Source organism: Cyanistes caeruleus, chromosome 1 (genome assembly GCF_971803275.1).
Source record: "Cyanistes caeruleus chromosome 1, bCyaCae1.hap1.1, whole genome shotgun sequence".
NCBI classification, from domain to species: Eukaryota; Metazoa; Chordata; class Aves; order Passeriformes; family Paridae; genus Cyanistes; species Cyanistes caeruleus.
In genome coordinates, this window is record NC_141701.1 from 140,243,000 (window position 1) to 140,259,402 (window position 16,403).

At 54.4% G+C, this 16,403-nt stretch overlaps 4 protein-coding genes across 4 annotated transcripts; all 4 read left to right on the plus strand.

The window, feature by feature from the left end:
* The first annotated feature begins 719 nt into the window (after positions 1–719).
* Positions 720–3,130, plus strand: LOC147655960 (inositol 1,4,5-trisphosphate receptor-interacting protein-like 1). The gene has a single exon (XM_086864187.1). The coding sequence runs from the start codon at positions 797–799 to the stop codon at positions 2,813–2,815; it is 2,019 nt and encodes a 672-aa protein (XP_086720313.1). The 5' UTR covers positions 720–796; the 3' UTR covers positions 2,816–3,130.
* Positions 3,131–4,100: 970 nt separating this feature from the next.
* LOC147655961 (inositol 1,4,5-trisphosphate receptor-interacting protein-like 1) lies at positions 4,101–6,761 on the plus strand. The gene has a single exon (XM_086864194.1). It carries the CDS (start codon positions 4,428–4,430, stop codon positions 6,444–6,446), a length of 2,019 nt encoding a protein of 672 aa, XP_086720320.1. The 5' UTR covers positions 4,101–4,427; the 3' UTR covers positions 6,447–6,761.
* Positions 6,762–8,058: 1,297 nt separating this feature from the next.
* LOC147655962 (inositol 1,4,5-trisphosphate receptor-interacting protein-like 1) lies at positions 8,059–10,391 on the plus strand. The gene has a single exon (XM_086864172.1). The coding sequence runs from the start codon at positions 8,059–8,061 to the stop codon at positions 10,075–10,077; it is 2,019 nt and encodes a 672-aa protein (XP_086720298.1). The 3' UTR covers positions 10,078–10,391.
* Positions 10,392–11,687: 1,296 nt separating this feature from the next.
* Positions 11,688–14,263, plus strand: LOC147655963 (uncharacterized). The gene has a single exon (XM_086864158.1). It carries the CDS (start codon positions 11,688–11,690, stop codon positions 13,947–13,949), a length of 2,262 nt encoding a protein of 753 aa, XP_086720284.1. The 3' UTR covers positions 13,950–14,263.
* Positions 14,264–16,403: the final 2,140 nt, after the last annotated feature.

The following is a 16,403-nucleotide window of genomic DNA, read 5'->3' on the forward strand; positions in this document are numbered from 1 at the left end:
CCGGGCAATCAAGGTCATCTCGCAGTGGCACAGCAGGAACTGAGATCCTGCCATGGAGAAGCCCCATGTCAGCAGCAGCAGATTCACCACTGCAACCCCCAGGACAGTCACTTAGGTGCCAAGAGCACCCCCACAAGCACGCATGTCAGCACCGAGGCAAGCGATTCCATCTCAGAGCAGGAGATTTCTGTGCGCAAAGCCTTCACGGGCCATGCCACCCAATTTCAGATTGAAAAGCTTTTGGGGGGCTTCTTCCCGTTTATTCAAGCGAGCCGCCGGGGCTCCATTATGACCCGTTAGTGTGCTCTTTGCGTGGCTCACGACTTTGCTTGCACCGAGGCCATTATGAGTCCCAGGGCTGAGGTAGAGATGGAGGGCGGGGCTGGTCTGGCCGGGATGCACTCTGACACCTGTGACATCACAGCACCTGTGTCACAATGGGTACAGCTAGCAACATTAGGAGCAGGTGACGCTGGCCCAGCACAGCCTCGGCGAGCGGCGAGTGTGCACGCAGACGGGAGGCTGTGCTGAACGCCGAAGGAGGACGCCGACGGCAGAAACGCGAGTACCCGGGCAGCCGGGTCTCAGCGGGCATCCAGAGGCCACGCTCTGGCAGGAGCACCTTTGCCAGGGCGCGGTGCCACTGCCGGGCCAGCGGCGCAGGCCTTGCAGCCTGCCAGCTGCCTGGCCCCCTTCCTCTTGCCTGCTTTCACATCCCCGGGGGCTCCTGTCCCCATTTCCCTTATCAGTACCCCCTTTCCCATCCCCACTCGAGCCCTGCAAAGCACCTGAGGCCATGCTGGCCACGGCATTTCTCCTCTGGCTTGCGCAAGGCCTCATCCAGTACCCGCAGCAGGCTGGGGACGGGCTGGATGAGGCCTCACGGGAGCGCATGCAGCAGCGTGCTGAGTATCTGAACCAGCAGATGGCTCAGCTGCTTGAGGAGCTGGAACAGAAGAACCTGGAGCAGAGTGGTGGTGCCTGGGGAGCCCTGCTGGTCTGGCAGTTCTGGGCTCTAACTGGAATCGTGGTCCTTCTTGTGGCACTGTGGTTTGGACTCGGGAAAATCAGACGCAATCCCGACAACAGTGGCGTCAAGAAGAGGTCCAGCAGCAACTTGGTGGAGGAAGAAGTTGAAGGAGAAGGAGGAGAAGAAGAAGGAGGAGACACCATTGTTGCAGAGAAAGAAATAGAAAGCACCCCTGTGGAAGAAGGCACTATGGATGGAAATGAAGAAGGCAGCAACGTTGATGCAAAGGCAGAAAGCAGTGCTGGAAATGAGGCAGAAGAAGGCAATGAGGATGCAACAGGAGGAGTAAACCAGGGTGAGAAGTTTGAGGAAGCCAATGCAGCTGGAAATGAGGAAGAAGAAGAAGAAGAAGAAGAAGAAGCAGAAGAAGAAGAAGAAGAAGGAGAAGAAGAAGAAGAAAAAGGAGGACATAGCACTGTTGCAAAGGAAGAAATCAAAAGCAACGATGCAAAAGTGGAAGAAGACAATAAGGATGGAAATGAAGACGACAACAACGTTGATGCAAAGACAGAAAGCGGTGCTGGAAATGAAGCACAAAAAGGCAACGATGGTGCAAAGGAAGAAATAAACCGTGGTTTAAAGGAGGGCGAGGAAGCCAATGCTGCCGGACTGGAAGAAGACAAACGGGATGCAAAGAGAGAAGACGACGGCCACAGTATCAAGGGGAACCTCGCAAGGCCTTTAGAGGAGCGCATAGAGTTGCATGTAGTGGACCTGGACAAAGGCTGCTCGCTGGTAGTGGAGCTGATGGACAAGCTGAGAGACATCTTTGGACAAGACTTTTCCAACTATTTCTACCCGGTGCCACAACAAGCCATCGGAGTGGGCAGTGCCTTTGAAGGCTGGAGTCCCCATGCACAAGATGTTGTGTACCGTGTGCTTGTACCCCTGAGTCCCCCTCCAGGACACGCCTTCCACCTGGAGCTGGACGCCGCAGGGATGCTCCAGAGGAACTCCCGTGTCCGTGTGGAGCTGCTGTGCACCTGCAGAGGGGAGCAGCTGCGGGAGGACATGCTGTGCTTCCTCCACCACTCCGAGGAGGAGCTGAGAAGGAAGCAGGACCCCAGCCTCCTGCAGACCCTGTGCACTGGCTCCTACCTAGACGTGGAGAAAACTGTCCAGTGGTTCTACCGATTTGTGAGAGCAGCCCGGCTGCTTTTGCCTGCGTCCTGCCACTGGCATTTAATGTTGCAGCCCTGCAGCCGCTCCTGTAAATTTCAGCTCAGCAAAGACACAGAAAGCTTCACGGTGGAGGTGATCTTTGGGGTGCAGCAAGGAGACACAGATATCTTTGTGGGCAGCCAGCCTGCAGAAGTAGGCACGCCAAGCACAACGTGGCGCGAGACTTACGCCGTGGCAGAGGCAAAATTCTTCAGGCACGTTTCCGGGCAGGCTCCCCAGGACAGCTGGCACTGCAAGTGCCTGCAGCTCCTCAGCTGCTTCCCGATGGGCGGAGGTTTTTCCAGCTACGCCTTGAAGACTGTGGTGATGCACCTCCTGAGCACCGTACCCCCGACACGCTGGGGCAGGAGGGACTTCCGTCAGCGACTGATGGATATCCTGAAGTACCTGCGGTGCTCGCTGGAGACAAAGCAACTTCACCACTTTGTCGTGGGCAATGAGAAGTTTCCCAAGGAGATCAAATTGCCCTCCGGCTTGCGGCTGGCTCAACCACCCAACCTCTTTCAGACCCTGGCGAGCAGCCCGGATGCCCACACGAAGGTCGTGCAGGAGTACATCCGCCTGCTGCATCGGCTCAAACAAGTGCTGATCTGCGGCCATTGAAAGGGATCTTCCTGCACGGAGCTGTGCTTGTGGGGCCCCTTGGCAGACCCTGTAGATATTAACCTCCCGTAGTTAGTGCATTTTTACAGTATGTGTTAACCCCCCCATAGTTAGTGCATTTACTATACGTATTACAGCCCCGTAATTAGTGCTTTTCCCATATGTGTTAGGACCCTCTAGTTAGTGAAAGTACCAGACAGATTGCGACACTTTAGGTGGCGCTTTTCCTGTAGATAGTAATGCCCTCTAGTTAGTGAATTCAGCGTTCCAGACCCTTCTTTGTTATTGTTTCAATAAACGCATTTATTCCTTAAATGGACTGTGCAAGCTCTTCTTGAAATCCAACAGACCTAGAATACTGGCAAATTCCACCAGTGGTGAATTTGTGACTGGCTGGGAGTAGGCCCTGTTATTAGCAAGCCTTTGGAACAAAGGCACGCCATTCTCTCTCCACATTGCTCCTCTCAATGCTCTCCCAGGTGCAGAAGCCACTGAAGACCCTGGTGGCTCCAAAGATGAGGTTTGCCCTGTGTTCCCCTTGCACATGCTGGCCATTTCACAGGGGCTCTGAAACTGTCCCTGGCAGCTCCGGCTGGGCAGGGACAAAGCAAGAGGCACCACTGCTCTGTGCATCCTTCTGTGTTCGCTGGGGAACACAATTCAATGAGGATCCTGCCTGATCCCAGACACTCTGCAGGGCGTTGGCGCCACAGAAACCAACTTGTTGGGCATGCGGAAGGAGCACTGTGCACTGTTGACAGTGGGAGCTGCCCACTGGAAATCACCCCCCGTCAGCTGCTCATCACCCCTGGGAAACCGGGCAATCAAGGTCCTCTCGCAGTGGCACAGCAGGAACTGAGATCCTGCCATGGAGAAGCCCCATGTCAGCAGCAGCAGATTCACCACTGCAACCCCCAGGACAGTCACTTAGGTGCCAAGAGCACCCCCACAAGCACGCATGTCAGCACCGAGGCAAGCGATTCCATCTCAGAGCAGGAGATTTCTGTGCGCAAAGCCTTCACGGGCCATGCCACCCAATTTCAGATTGAAAAGCTTTTGGGGGGCTTCTTCCCGTTTATTCAAGCGAGCCGCCGGGGCTCCATTATGACCCGTTAGTGTGCTCTTTGCGTGGCTCACGACTTTGCTTGCACCGAGGCCATTATGAGTCCCAGGGCTGAGGTAGAGATGGAGGGCGGGGCTGGTCTGGCCGGGATGCACTCTGACACCTGTGACATCACAGCACCTGTGTCACAATGGGTACAGCTAGCAACATTAGGAGCAGGTGACGCTGGCCCAGCACAGCCTCGGCGAGCGGCGAGTGTGCACGCAGACGGGAGGCTGTGCTGAACGCCGAAGGAGGACGCCGACGGCAGAAACGCGAGTACCCGGGCAGCCGGGTCTCAGCGGGCATCCAGAGGCCACGCTCTGGCAGGAGCACCTTTGCCAGGGCGCGGTGCCGCTGCCGGGCCAGCGGCGCAGGCCTTGCAGCCTGCCAGCTGCCTGGCCCCCCTCCTCTTGCCTGCTTTCAGATCCCCGGGGGCTCCTGTCCCCATTTCCCTTATCAGTACCCCCTTTCCCATCCCCACTCGAGCCCTGCAAAGCACCTGAGGCCATGCTGGCCACGGCATTTCTCCTCTGGCTTGCGCAAGGCCTCATCCAGTACCCGCAGCAGGCTGGGGACGGGCTGGATGAGGCCTCACGGGAGCGCATGCAGCAGCGTGCTGAGTATCTGAACCAGCAGATGGCTCAGCTGCTTGAGGAGCTGGAACAGAAGAACCTGGAGCAGAGTGGTGGTGCCTGGGGAGCCCTGCTGGTCTGGCAGTTCTGGGCTCTAACTGGAATCGTGGTCCTTCTTGTGGCACTGTGGTTTGGACTCGGGAAAATCAGACGCAATCCCGACAACAGTGGCGTCAAGAAGAGGTCCAGCAGCAACTTGGTGGAGGAAGAAGTTGAAGGAGAAGGAGGAGAAGAAGAAGGAGGAGACACCATTGTTGCAGAGAAAGAAATAGAAAGCACCCCTGTGGAAGAAGGCACTATGGATGGAAATGAAGAAGGCAGCAACGTTGATGCAAAGGCAGAAAGCAGTGCTGGAAATGAGGCAGAAGAAGGCAATGAGGATGCAACAGGAGGAGTAAACCAGGGTGAGAAGTTTGAGGAAGCCAATGCAGCTGGAAATGAGGAAGAAGAAGAAGAAGAAGAAGAAGAAGCAGAAGAAGAAGAAGAAGAAGGAGAAGAAGAAGAAGAAAAAGGAGGACATAGCACTGTTGCAAAGGAAGAAATCAAAAACAACGATGCAAAAGTGGAAGAAGACAATAAGGATGGAAATGAAGACGACAACAACGTTGATGCAAAGACAGAAAGTGGTGCTGGAAATGAAGCACAAAAAGGCAACGATGGTGCAAAGGAAGAAATAACCCGTGGTTTAAAGGAGGGCGAGGAAGCCAATGCTGCCGGACTGGAAGAAGACAAACGGGATGCAAAGAGAGAAGACGACGGCCACAGTATCAAGGGGAACCTCGCAAGGCCTTTAGAGGAGCGCATAGAGTTGCATGTAGTGGACCTGGACAAAGGCTGCTCGCTGGTAGTGGAGCTGATGGACAAGCTGAGAGACATCTTTGGACAAGACTTTTCCAACTATTTCTACCCGGTGCCACAACAAGCCATCGGAGTGGGCAGTGCCTTTGAAGGCTGGAGTCCCCATGCACAAGATGTTGTGTACCGTGTGCTTGTACCCCTGAGTCCCCCTCCAGGACACGCCTTCCACCTGGAGCTGGACGCCGCAGGGATGCTCCAGAGGAACTCCCGTGTCCGTGTGGAGCTGCTGTGCACCTGCAGAGGGGAGCAGCTGCGGGAGGACATGCTGTGCTTCCTCCACCACTCCGAGGAGGAGCTGAGAAGGAAGCAGGACCCCAGCCTCCTGCAGACCCTGTGCACTGGCTCCTACCTAGACGTGGAGAAAACTGTCCAGTGGTTCTACCGATTTGTGAGAGCAGCCCGGCTGCTTTTGCCTGCGTCCTGCCACTGGCATTTAATGTTGCAGCCCTGCAGCCGCTCCTGTAAATTTCAGCTCAGCAAAGACACAGAAAGCTTCACGGTGGAGGTGATCTTTGGGGTGCAGCAAGGAGACACAGATATCTTTGTGGGCAGCCAGCCTGCAGAAGTAGGCACGCCAAGCACAACGTGGCGCGAGACTTACGCCGTGGCAGAGGCAAAATTCTTCAGGCACGTTTCCGGGCAGGCTCCCCAGGACAGCTGGCACTGCAAGTGCCTGCAGCTCCTCAGCTGCTTCCCGATGGGCGGAGGTTTTTCCAGCTACGCCTTGAAGACTGTGGTGATGCACCTCCTGAGCACCGTACCCCCGACACGCTGGGGCAGGAGGGACTTCCGTCAGCGACTGATGGATATCCTGAAGTACCTGCGGTGCTCGCTGGAGACAAAGCAACTTCACCACTTTGTCGTGGGCAATGAGAAGTTTCCCAAGGAGATCAAATTGCCCTCCGGCTTGCGGCTGGCTCAACCACCCAACCTCTTTCAGACCCTGGCGAGCAGCCCGGATGCCCACACGAAGGTCGTGCAGGAGTACATCCGCCTGCTGCATCGGCTCAAACAAGTGCTGATCTGCGGCCATTGAAAGGGATCTTCCTGCACGGAGCTGTGCTTGTGGGGCCCCTTGGCAGACCCTGTAGATATTAACCTCCCGTAGTTAGTGCATTTTTACAGTATGTGTTAACCCCCCCATAGTTAGTGCATTTACTATACGTATTACAGCCCCGTAATTAGTGCTTTTCCCATATGTGTTAGGACCCTCTAGTTAGTGAAAGTACCAGACAGATTGCGACACTTTAGGTGGCGCTTTTCCTGTAGATAGTAATGCCCTCTAGTTAGTGAATTCAGCGTTCCAGACCCTTCTTTGTTATTGTTTCAATAAACGCATTTATTCCTTAAATGGACTGTGCAAGCTCTTCTTGAAATCCAACAGACCTAGAATACTGGCAAATTCCACCAGTGGTGAATTTGTGACTGGCTGGGAGTAGGCCCTGTTATTAGCAAGCCTTTGGAACAAAGGCACGCCATTCTCTCTCCACATTGCTCCTCTCAATGCTCTCCCAGGTGCAGAAGCCACTGAAGACCCTGGTGGCTCCAAAGATGAGGTTTGCCCTGTGTTCCCCTTGCACATGCTGGCCATTTCACAGGGGCTCTGAAACTGTCCCTGGCAGCTCCGGCTGGGCAGGGACAAAGCAAGAGGCACCACTGCTCTGTGCATCCTTCTGTGTTCGCTGGGGAACACAATTCAATGAGGATCCTGCCTGATCCCAGACACTCTGCAGGGCGTTGGCGCCACAGAAACCAACTTGTTGGGCATGCGGAAGGAGCACTGTGCACTGTTGACAGTGGGAGCTGCCCACTGGAAATCACCCCCCGTCAGCTGCTCATCACCCCTGGGAAACCGGGCAATCAAGGTCCTCTCGCAGTGGCACAGCAGGAACTGAGATCCTGCCATGGAGAAGCCCCATGTCAGCAGCAGCAGATTCACCACTGCAACCCCCAGGACAGTCACTTAGGTGCCAAGAGCACCCCCACAAGCACGCATGTCAGCACCGAGGCAAGCGATTCCATCTCAGAGCAGGAGATTTCTGTGCGCAAAGCCTTCACGGGCCATGCCACCCAATTTCAGATTGAAAAGCTTTTGGGGGGCTTCTTCCCGTTTATTCAAGCGAGCCGCCGGGGCTCCATTATGACCCGTTAGTGTGCTCTTTGCGTGGCTCACGACTTTGCTTGCACCGAGGCCATTATGAGTCCCAGGGCTGAGGTAGAGATGGAGGGCGGGGCTGGTCTGGCCGGGATGCACTCTGACACCTGTGACATCACAGCACCTGTGTCACAATGGGTACAGCTAGCAACATTAGGAGCAGGTGACGCTGGCCCAGCACAGCCTCGGCGAGCGGCGAGTGTGCACGCAGACGGGAGGCTGTGCTGAACGCCGAAGGAGGACGCCGACGGCAGAAACGCGAGTACCCGGGCAGCCGGGTCTCAGCGGGCATCCAGAGGCCACGCTCTGGCAGGAGCACCTTTGCCAGGGCGCGGTGCCGCTGCCGGGCCAGCGGCGCAGGCCTTGCAGCCTGCCAGCTGCCTGGCCCCCTTCCTCTTGCCTGCTTTCACATCCCCGGGGGCTCCTGTCCCCATTTCCCTTATCAGTACCCCCTTTCCCATCCCCACTCGAGCCCTGCAAAGCACCTGAGGCCATGCTGGCCACGGCATTTCTCCTCTGGCTTGCGCAAGGCCTCATCCAGTACCCGCAGCAGGCTGGGGACGGGCTGGATGAGGCCTCACGGGAGCGCATGCAGCAGCGTGCTGAGTATCTGAACCAGCAGATGGCTCAGCTGCTTGAGGAGCTGGAACAGAAGAACCTGGAGCAGAGTGGTGGTGCCTGGGGAGCCCTGCTGGTCTGGCAGTTCTGGGCTCTAACTGGAATCGTGGTCCTTCTTGTGGCACTGTGGTTTGGACTCGGGAAAATCAGACGCAATCCCGACAACAGTGGCGTCAAGAAGAGGTCCAGCAGCAACTTGGTGGAGGAAGAAGTTGAAGGAGAAGGAGGAGAAGAAGAAGGAGGAGACACCATTGTTGCAGAGAAAGAAATAGAAAGCACCCCTGTGGAAGAAGGCACTATGGATGGAAATGAAGAAGGCAGCAACGTTGATGCAAAGGCAGAAAGCAGTGCTGGAAATGAGGCAGAAGAAGGCAATGAGGATGCAACAGGAGGAGTAAACCAGGGTGAGAAGTTTGAGGAAGCCAATGCAGCTGGAAATGAGGAAGAAGAAGAAGAAGAAGAAGAAGAAGCAGAAGAAGAAGAAGAAGAAGGAGAAGAAGAAGAAGAAAAAGGAGGACATAGCACTGTTGCAAAGGAAGAAATCAAAAGCAACGATGCAAAAGTGGAAGAAGACAATAAGGATGGAAATGAAGACGACAACAACGTTGATGCAAAGACAGAAAGCGGTGCTGGAAATGAAGCACAAAAAGGCAACGATGGTGCAAAGGAAGAAATAACCCGTGGTTTAAAGGAGGGCGAGGAAGCCAATGCTGCCGGACTGGAAGAAGACAAACGGGATGCAAAGAGAGAAGACGACGGCCACAGTATCAAGGGGAACCTCGCAAGGCCTTTAGAGGAGCGCATAGAGTTGCATGTAGTGGACCTGGACAAAGGCTGCTCGCTGGTAGTGGAGCTGATGGACAAGCTGAGAGACATCTTTGGACAAGACTTTTCCAACTATTTCTACCCGGTGCCACAACAAGCCATCGGAGTGGGCAGTGCCTTTGAAGGCTGGAGTCCCCATGCACAAGATGTTGTGTACCGTGTGCTTGTACCCCTGAGTCCCCCTCCAGGACACGCCTTCCACCTGGAGCTGGACGCCGCAGGGATGCTCCAGAGGAACTCCCGTGTCCGTGTGGAGCTGCTGTGCACCTGCAGAGGGGAGCAGCTGCGGGAGGACATGCTGTGCTTCCTCCACCACTCCGAGGAGGAGCTGAGAAGGAAGCAGGACCCCAGCCTCCTGCAGACCCTGTGCACTGGCTCCTACCTAGACGTGGAGAAAACTGTCCAGTGGTTCTACCGATTTGTGAGAGCAGCCCGGCTGCTTTTGCCTGCGTCCTGCCACTGGCATTTAATGTTGCAGCCCTGCAGCCGCTCCTGTAAATTTCAGCTCAGCAAAGACACAGAAAGCTTCACGGTGGAGGTGATCTTTGGGGTGCAGCAAGGAGACACAGATATCTTTGTGGGCAGCCAGCCTGCAGAAGTAGGCACGCCAAGCACAACGTGGCGCGAGACTTACGCCGTGGCAGAGGCAAAATTCTTCAGGCACGTTTCCGGGCAGGCTCCCCAGGACAGCTGGCACTGCAAGTGCCTGCAGCTCCTCAGCTGCTTCCCGATGGGCGGAGGTTTTTCCAGCTACGCCTTGAAGACTGTGGTGATGCACCTCCTGAGCACCGTACCCCCGACACGCTGGGGCAGGAGGGACTTCCGTCAGCGACTGATGGATATCCTGAAGTACCTGCGGTGCTCGCTGGAGACAAAGCAACTTCACCACTTTGTCGTGGGCAATGAGAAGTTTCCCAAGGAGATCAAATTGCCCTCCGGCTTGCGGCTGGCTCAACCACCCAACCTCTTTCAGACCCTGGCGAGCAGCCCGGATGCCCACACGAAGGTCGTGCAGGAGTACATCCGCCTGCTGCATCGGCTCAAACAAGTGCTGATCTGCGGCCATTGAAAAGGATCTTCCTGCACGGAGCTGTGCTTGTGGGGCCCCTTGGCAGACCCTGTAGATATTAACCTCCCGTAGTTAGTGCATTTTTACAGTATGTGTTAACCCCCCATAGTTAGTGCATTTACTATACGTATTACAGCCCCGTAATTAGTGCTTTTCCCATATGTGTTAGGACCCTCTAGTTAGTGAAAGTACCAGACAGATTGCGACACTTTAGGTGGCGCTTTTCCTGTAGATAGTAATGCCCCCTAGTTAGTGAATTCAGCGTTCCAGACCCTTCTTTGTTATTGTTTCAATAAACGCATTTATTCCTTAAATGGACTGTGCAAGCTCTTCTTGAAATCCAACAGACCTAGAATACTGGCAAATTCCACCAGTGGTGAATTTGTGACTGGCTGGGAGTAGGCCCTGTTATTAGCAAGCCTTTGGAACAAAGGCATGCCATTCTCTCTCCACATTGCTCCTCTCAATGCTCTCCCAGGTGCAGAAGCCACTGAAGACCCTGGTGGCTCCAAAGATGAGGTTTGCCCTGTGTTCCCCTTGCACATGCTGGCCATTTCACAGGGGCTCTGAAACTGTCCCTGGCAGCTCCGGCTGGGCAGGGACAAAGCAAGAGGCACCACTGCTCTGTGCATCCTTCTGTGTTCGCTGGGGAACACAATTCAATGAGGATCCTGCCTGATCCCAGACACTCTGCAGGGCGTTGGCGCCACAGAAACCAACTTGTTGGGCATGCGGAAGGAGCACTGTGCACTGTTGACAGTGGGAGCTGCCCACTGGAAATCACCCCCCGTCAGCTGCTCATCACCCCTGGGAAACCGGGCAATCAAGGTCCTCTCGCAGTGGCACAGCAGGAACTGAGATCCTGCCATGGAGAAGCCCCATGTCAGCAGCAGCAGATTCACCACTGCAACCCCCAGGACAGTCACTTAGGTGCCAAGAGCACCCCCACAAGCACACATGTCAGCACCAAAGCAAGCGATTCCGTCTCGGAGCAGGAGATTTCTGTGCGCAAAGCCTTCACGGGCCATGCCACCCAATTTCAGATTGAAAAGCTTTTGGGGGGCTTCTTCCCGTTTATTCAAGCGAGCCGCCGGGGCTCCATTATGACCCGTTAGTGTGCTCTTTGCGTGGCTCACGTCTTTGCTTGCCCGGGGCCATTATGAGTCCCAGGGCTGAGGTAGAGATGGAGGGCGGGGCTGGTCTGGCCGGGATGCACTCTGACACCTGTGACATCACAGCACCTGTGTCACAATGGGTACAGCTAGCAACATTAGGAGCAGGTGACGCTGGCCCAGCACAGCCTCGGCGAGCGGCGAGTGTGCACGCAGACGGGAGGCTGTGCTGAACGCCGAAGGAGGACGCCGACGGCAGAAACGCGAGTACCCGGGCAGCCGGGTCTCAGCGGGCATCCAGAGGCCACGCTCTGGCAGGAGCACCTTTGCCAGGGCGCGGTGCCGCTGCCGGGCCAGCGGCACAGGCCTTGCAGCCTGCCAGCTGCCTGGCCCCCCTCCTCTTGCCTGCTTTCAGATCCCCGGGGGCTCCTGTCCCCATTTCCCTTATCAGTACCCCCTTTCCCATCCCCACTCGAGCCCTGCAAAGCACCTGAGGCCATGCTGGCCACGGCATTTCTCCTCTGGCTTGCGCAAGGCCTCATCCAGTACCCGCAGCAGGCTGGGGACGGGCTGGATGAGGCCTCACGGGAGCGCATGCAGCAGCGTGCTGAGTATCTGAACCAGCAGATGGCTCAGCTGCTTGAGGAGCTGGAACAGAAGAACCTGGAGCAGAGTGGTGGTGCCTGGGGAGCCCTGCTGGTCTGGCAGTTCTGGGCTCTAACTGGAATCGTGGTCCTTCTTGTGGCACTGTGGTTTGGACTCGGGAAAATCAGACGCAATCCCGACAACAGTGGCGTCAAGGAGAGGTCCAGCAGCAACTTGGTGGAGGAAGAAGTTGAAGAAGAAGGAGGAGAAGAAGAAGGAGGAGACACCATTGTTGCAGAGAAAGAAATAGAAAGCACCCCTGTGGAAGAAGGCACTATGGATGGAAATGAAGAAGGCAGCAACGTTGATGCAAAGGCAGAAAGCAGTGCTGGAAATGAAGCAGAAGAAGGCAATGAGGACGCAACAGGAGGAGTAAACCAGGGTGAGAAGTTTGAGGAAGCCAATGCAGCTGGAAATGAGGAAGAAGATAAAGAAGGAGGCAGAGGCAACACAGCGGCAGAGAGAGAAATCAAAAGCAACAAGGCAAATGTGGAAGAAAACACGATGGATGGAAATGAAGAAGGCAGCACCATTGATGTAAAGGCTGAAAGCAGCGCTGGAAATGAAGCAAAAGACGGCAATGATGATGCAAAAGAAGGAGTAAACCATGGTGAGAATTTTGAAAAAGCCCATGCTGCTGGAAACGAAGAAGAAGATAAAGAAGAAGAAGAAGAAGCAGAAGCAGAAGAAGAAGCAGAAGAAGAAGATAAAGAAGCAGAAGAAGAAGAAAAAGGAGGACACAGCACTGTTGCAAAGGAAGAAATCGAAAGCAACGACGCAAAAGTGGAAGAAGACAATAAGGATGGAAATGAAGACGACAATAACGTTGATGCAAAGACAGAAAGCGGTGCTGGAAATGAAGCACAAAAAGGCAACGATGGTGCAAAGGAAGAAATAACCCGTGGTTTAAAGGAGGGCGAGGAAGCCAATGCTGCCGGACTGGAAGAAGACAAACGGGATGCAAAGAGAGAAGACGACGGCCACAGTATCAAGGGGAACCTCGCAAGGCCTTTAGAGGAGCGCATAGAGTTGCATGTAGTGGACCTGGACAAAGGCTGCTCGCTGGTAGTGGAGCTGATGGACAAGCTGAGAGACATCTTTGGACAAGACTTTTCCAACTATTTCTACCCGGTGCCACAACAAGCCATCGGAGTGGGCAGTGCCTTTGAAGGCTGGAGTCCCCATGCACAAGATGTTGTGTACCGTGTGCTTGTACCCCTGAGTCCCCCTCCAGGACACGCCTTCCACCTGGAGCTGGACGCCGCAGGGATGCTCCAGAGGAACTCCCGTGTCCGTGTGGAGCTGCTGTGCACCTGCAGAGGGGAGCAGCTGCGGGAGGACATGCTGTGCTTCCTCCACCACTCCGAGGAGGAGCTGAGAAGGAAGCAGGACCCCAGCCTCCTGCAGACCCTGTGCACTGGCTCCTACCTAGACGTGGAGAAAACTGTCCAGTGGTTCTACCGATTTGTGAGAGCAGCCCGGCTGCTTTTGCCTGCGTCCTGCCACTGGCATTTAATGTTGCAGCCCTGCAGCCGCTCCTGTAAATTTCAGCTCAGCAAAGACACAGAAAGCTTCACGGTGGAGGTGATCTTTGGGGTGCAGCAAGGAGACACAGATATCTTTGTGGGCAGCCAGCCTGCAGAAGTAGGCATGCCAAGCACAACGTGGCGCGAGACTTACGCCGTGGCAGAGGCAAAATTCTTCAGGCACGTTTCCGGGCAGGCTCCCCAGGACAGCTGGCACTGCAAGTGCCTGCAGCTCCTCAGCTGCTTCCCGATGGGCGGAGGTTTTTCCAGCTACGCCTTGAAGACTGTGGTGATGCACCTCCTGAGCACCGTACCCCCGACACGCTGGGGCAGGAGGGACTTCCGTCAGCGACTGATGGATATCCTGAAGTACCTGCGGTGCTCGCTGGAGACAAAGCAACTTCACCACTTTGTCGTGGGCAATGAGAAGTTTCCCAAGGAGATCAAATTGCCCTCCGGCTTGCGGCTGGCTCAACCACCCAACCTCTTTCAGACCCTGGCGAGCAGCCCGGATGCCCACACGAAGGTCGTGCAGGAGTACATCCGCCTGCTGCATCGGCTCAAACAAGTGCTGATCTGCGGCCATTGAAAGGGATCTTCCTGCACGGAGCTGTGCTTGTGGGGCCCCTTGGCAGACTCTGTAGATATTAACCTCCCGTAGTTAGTGCATTTTTACAGTACGTGTTAACCCCCCATAGTTAGTGCATTTACTATACGTATTACAGCCCCGTAATTAGTGCTTTTCCCATATGCGTTAGGACCCTCTAGTTAGTGAAAGTACCAGACAGATTGCGACACTTTAGGTGGCGCTTTTCCTGTAGATAGTAATGCCCCCTAGTTAGTGAATTCAGCGTTCCAGACCCTTCTTTGTTATTGTTTCAATAAACGCATTTATTCCTTAAATGGACTGTGCAAGCTCTTCTTGAAATCCAACAGACCTAGAATACTGGCAAATTCCACCAGTGGTGAATTTGTGACTGGCTGGGAGTAGGCCCTGTTATTAGCAAGCCTTTGGAACAAAGGCACGCCATTCTCTCTCCACATTGCTCCTCTCAATGCTCTCCCAGGTGCAGAAGCCACTGAAGACCCTGGTGGCTCCAAAGATGAGGTTTGCCCTGTGTTCCCCTTGCACATGCTGGCCATTTCACAGGGGCTCTGAAACTGTCCCTGGCAGCTCCGGCTGGGCAGGGACAAAGCAAGAGGCACCACTGCTCTGTGCATCCTTCTGTGTTCGCTGGGGAACACAATTCAATGAGGATCCTGCCTGATCCCAGACACTCTGCAGGGCGTTGGCGCCACAGAAACCAACTTGTTGGGCATGCGGAAGGAGCACTGTGCACTGTTGACAGTGGGAGCTGCCCACTGGAAATCACCCCCCGTCAGCTGCTCATCACCCCTGGGAAACCGGGCAATCAAGGTCCTCTCGCAGTGGCACAGCAGGAACTGAGATCCTGCCATGGAGAAGCCCCATGTCAGCAGCAGCAGATTCACCACTGCAACCCCCAGGACAGTCACTTAGGTGCCAAGAGCACCCCCACAAGCACACATGTCAGCACCGAGGCAAGCGATTCCGTCTCAGAGCAGGAGATTTCTGTGCGCAAAGCCTTCACAGGCCATGCCACCCAATTTCAGATTGAAAAGCTTGCCAGCCTCCTGGCCTTTGCCAGGGCGTGGTGCCGCTGCCGGGCCAGCGGCACAGGCCTTGCAGCCTGCCAGCTGTCTGGCCCCTTTCTTGCCTGCTTTCAGATCCCCGGGGGCTCCTGTCCCCATTTCCCTTATCAGTACCCCCTTCCCATTCCCACTCGAGTCCTGCAAAGCACCTGAGGCCATGCTGGCCACGGCATTTCTCCTCTGGCTTGCGCAAGGCCTCATCCAGTACCCGCAGCAGGCTGGGGACGGGCTGGATGAGGCCTCACGGGAGCGCATGCAGCAGCGTGCTGAGTATCTGAACCAGCAGATGGCTCAGCTGCTTGAGGAGCTGGAGCAGAAGAACCTGGAGCAGAGTGGTGGTGCCTGGGGAGCCCTGCTGGTCTGGCAGTTCTGGGCTCTAACTGGAATCGTGGTCCTTCTCGTGGCACTGTGGTTTGGACTCGGGAAAATCAGACGCAATCCCAACAACAGTGGCGTCAAGGAGAGGTGCAGCAGCAACTTGGTGGAGGAAGAAGAAGGAGAAGAAGAAGAACTAGATAATTAGAATTATTGTAATAAAATAAGTTCTCTTTCAGTTATGGTGAATTCCTTTCTCCATGAAATTGCAGCTCGATTTTGTCTTGTATTGAAGCCAAAGAATTCAGCTAATCCACAGTTGCCCCATCCTCACTTTTACCTTCCCTCCTTCCCCCAGGGCCCAGCCACAGTCTTTGTTTTTACAGGGGCCTGGTAAGTACTAGCAGTCAGATTTCCCTGCATATAATGGGGAGAATTTTATTTGTGTGAAGGATCAAAAGAAAGGACACCTTATCCCCAACAATTGAACTCTCTAATTTGTTTTCCATTGTGCTCAGAGGTTGATTCCATAAAGTGGAACAGTTTGCAAACATGTCATCTTTCTTCAGAAATGGTTCTTTATATGGTAGCAGGAAGAGAGACCCAGGATTCTAGTATATAATTATTGCTACAAATTAATGACATCTTGATCATGTAGAGTTTTAATTTTTGCAGTAGGAAAGAAAGGGGGATAAGCAAAGACTTCACGAGGTCAGAGAAATATAAAGTACGTATTAGAGATATTCATTGTTCTCTCAGTCTTTTTGTTCCTATTGAAGGCCAGATGCTGTTAGGTCAAGTGCAGCTGATAGTGCCAGGCTCCACTAGAGCAGTTTTAGTGAAGAGATCCAGTTTATTTGTGAGTGTTTGTCTGGGTCAGAGGGGTTAGTAGTTTGTAGAAAGAACTAGAAGAAAGGTTTATTTACTTCTTCCTTTTGCCAAAATTGAAGTTTGATTCAGAATGAGGGGATCATTTATTTGTTTTCTACTTTCTGACTGCTACAGAAGGAACTTTGAGTAAAATGTTTTGGTTTTGTTCTTTATCAGCACAGTCTGA

Excerpts from the sequence above, each read along its gene's own strand:
- LOC147655960 (XM_086864187.1), top strand. The coding sequence starts at position 797 with ATGCTGGCCACGGCATTTCTCCTCTGGCTTGCGCAAGGCCTCATCCAG.
- LOC147655962 (XM_086864172.1), top strand. The coding sequence starts at position 8,059 with ATGCTGGCCACGGCATTTCTCCTCTGGCTTGCGCAAGGCCTCATCCAG.
- LOC147655963 (XM_086864158.1), top strand. The coding sequence starts at position 11,688 with ATGCTGGCCACGGCATTTCTCCTCTGGCTTGCGCAAGGCCTCATCCAG.
- LOC147655961 (XM_086864194.1), top strand. The coding sequence starts at position 4,428 with ATGCTGGCCACGGCATTTCTCCTCTGGCTTGCGCAAGGCCTCATCCAG.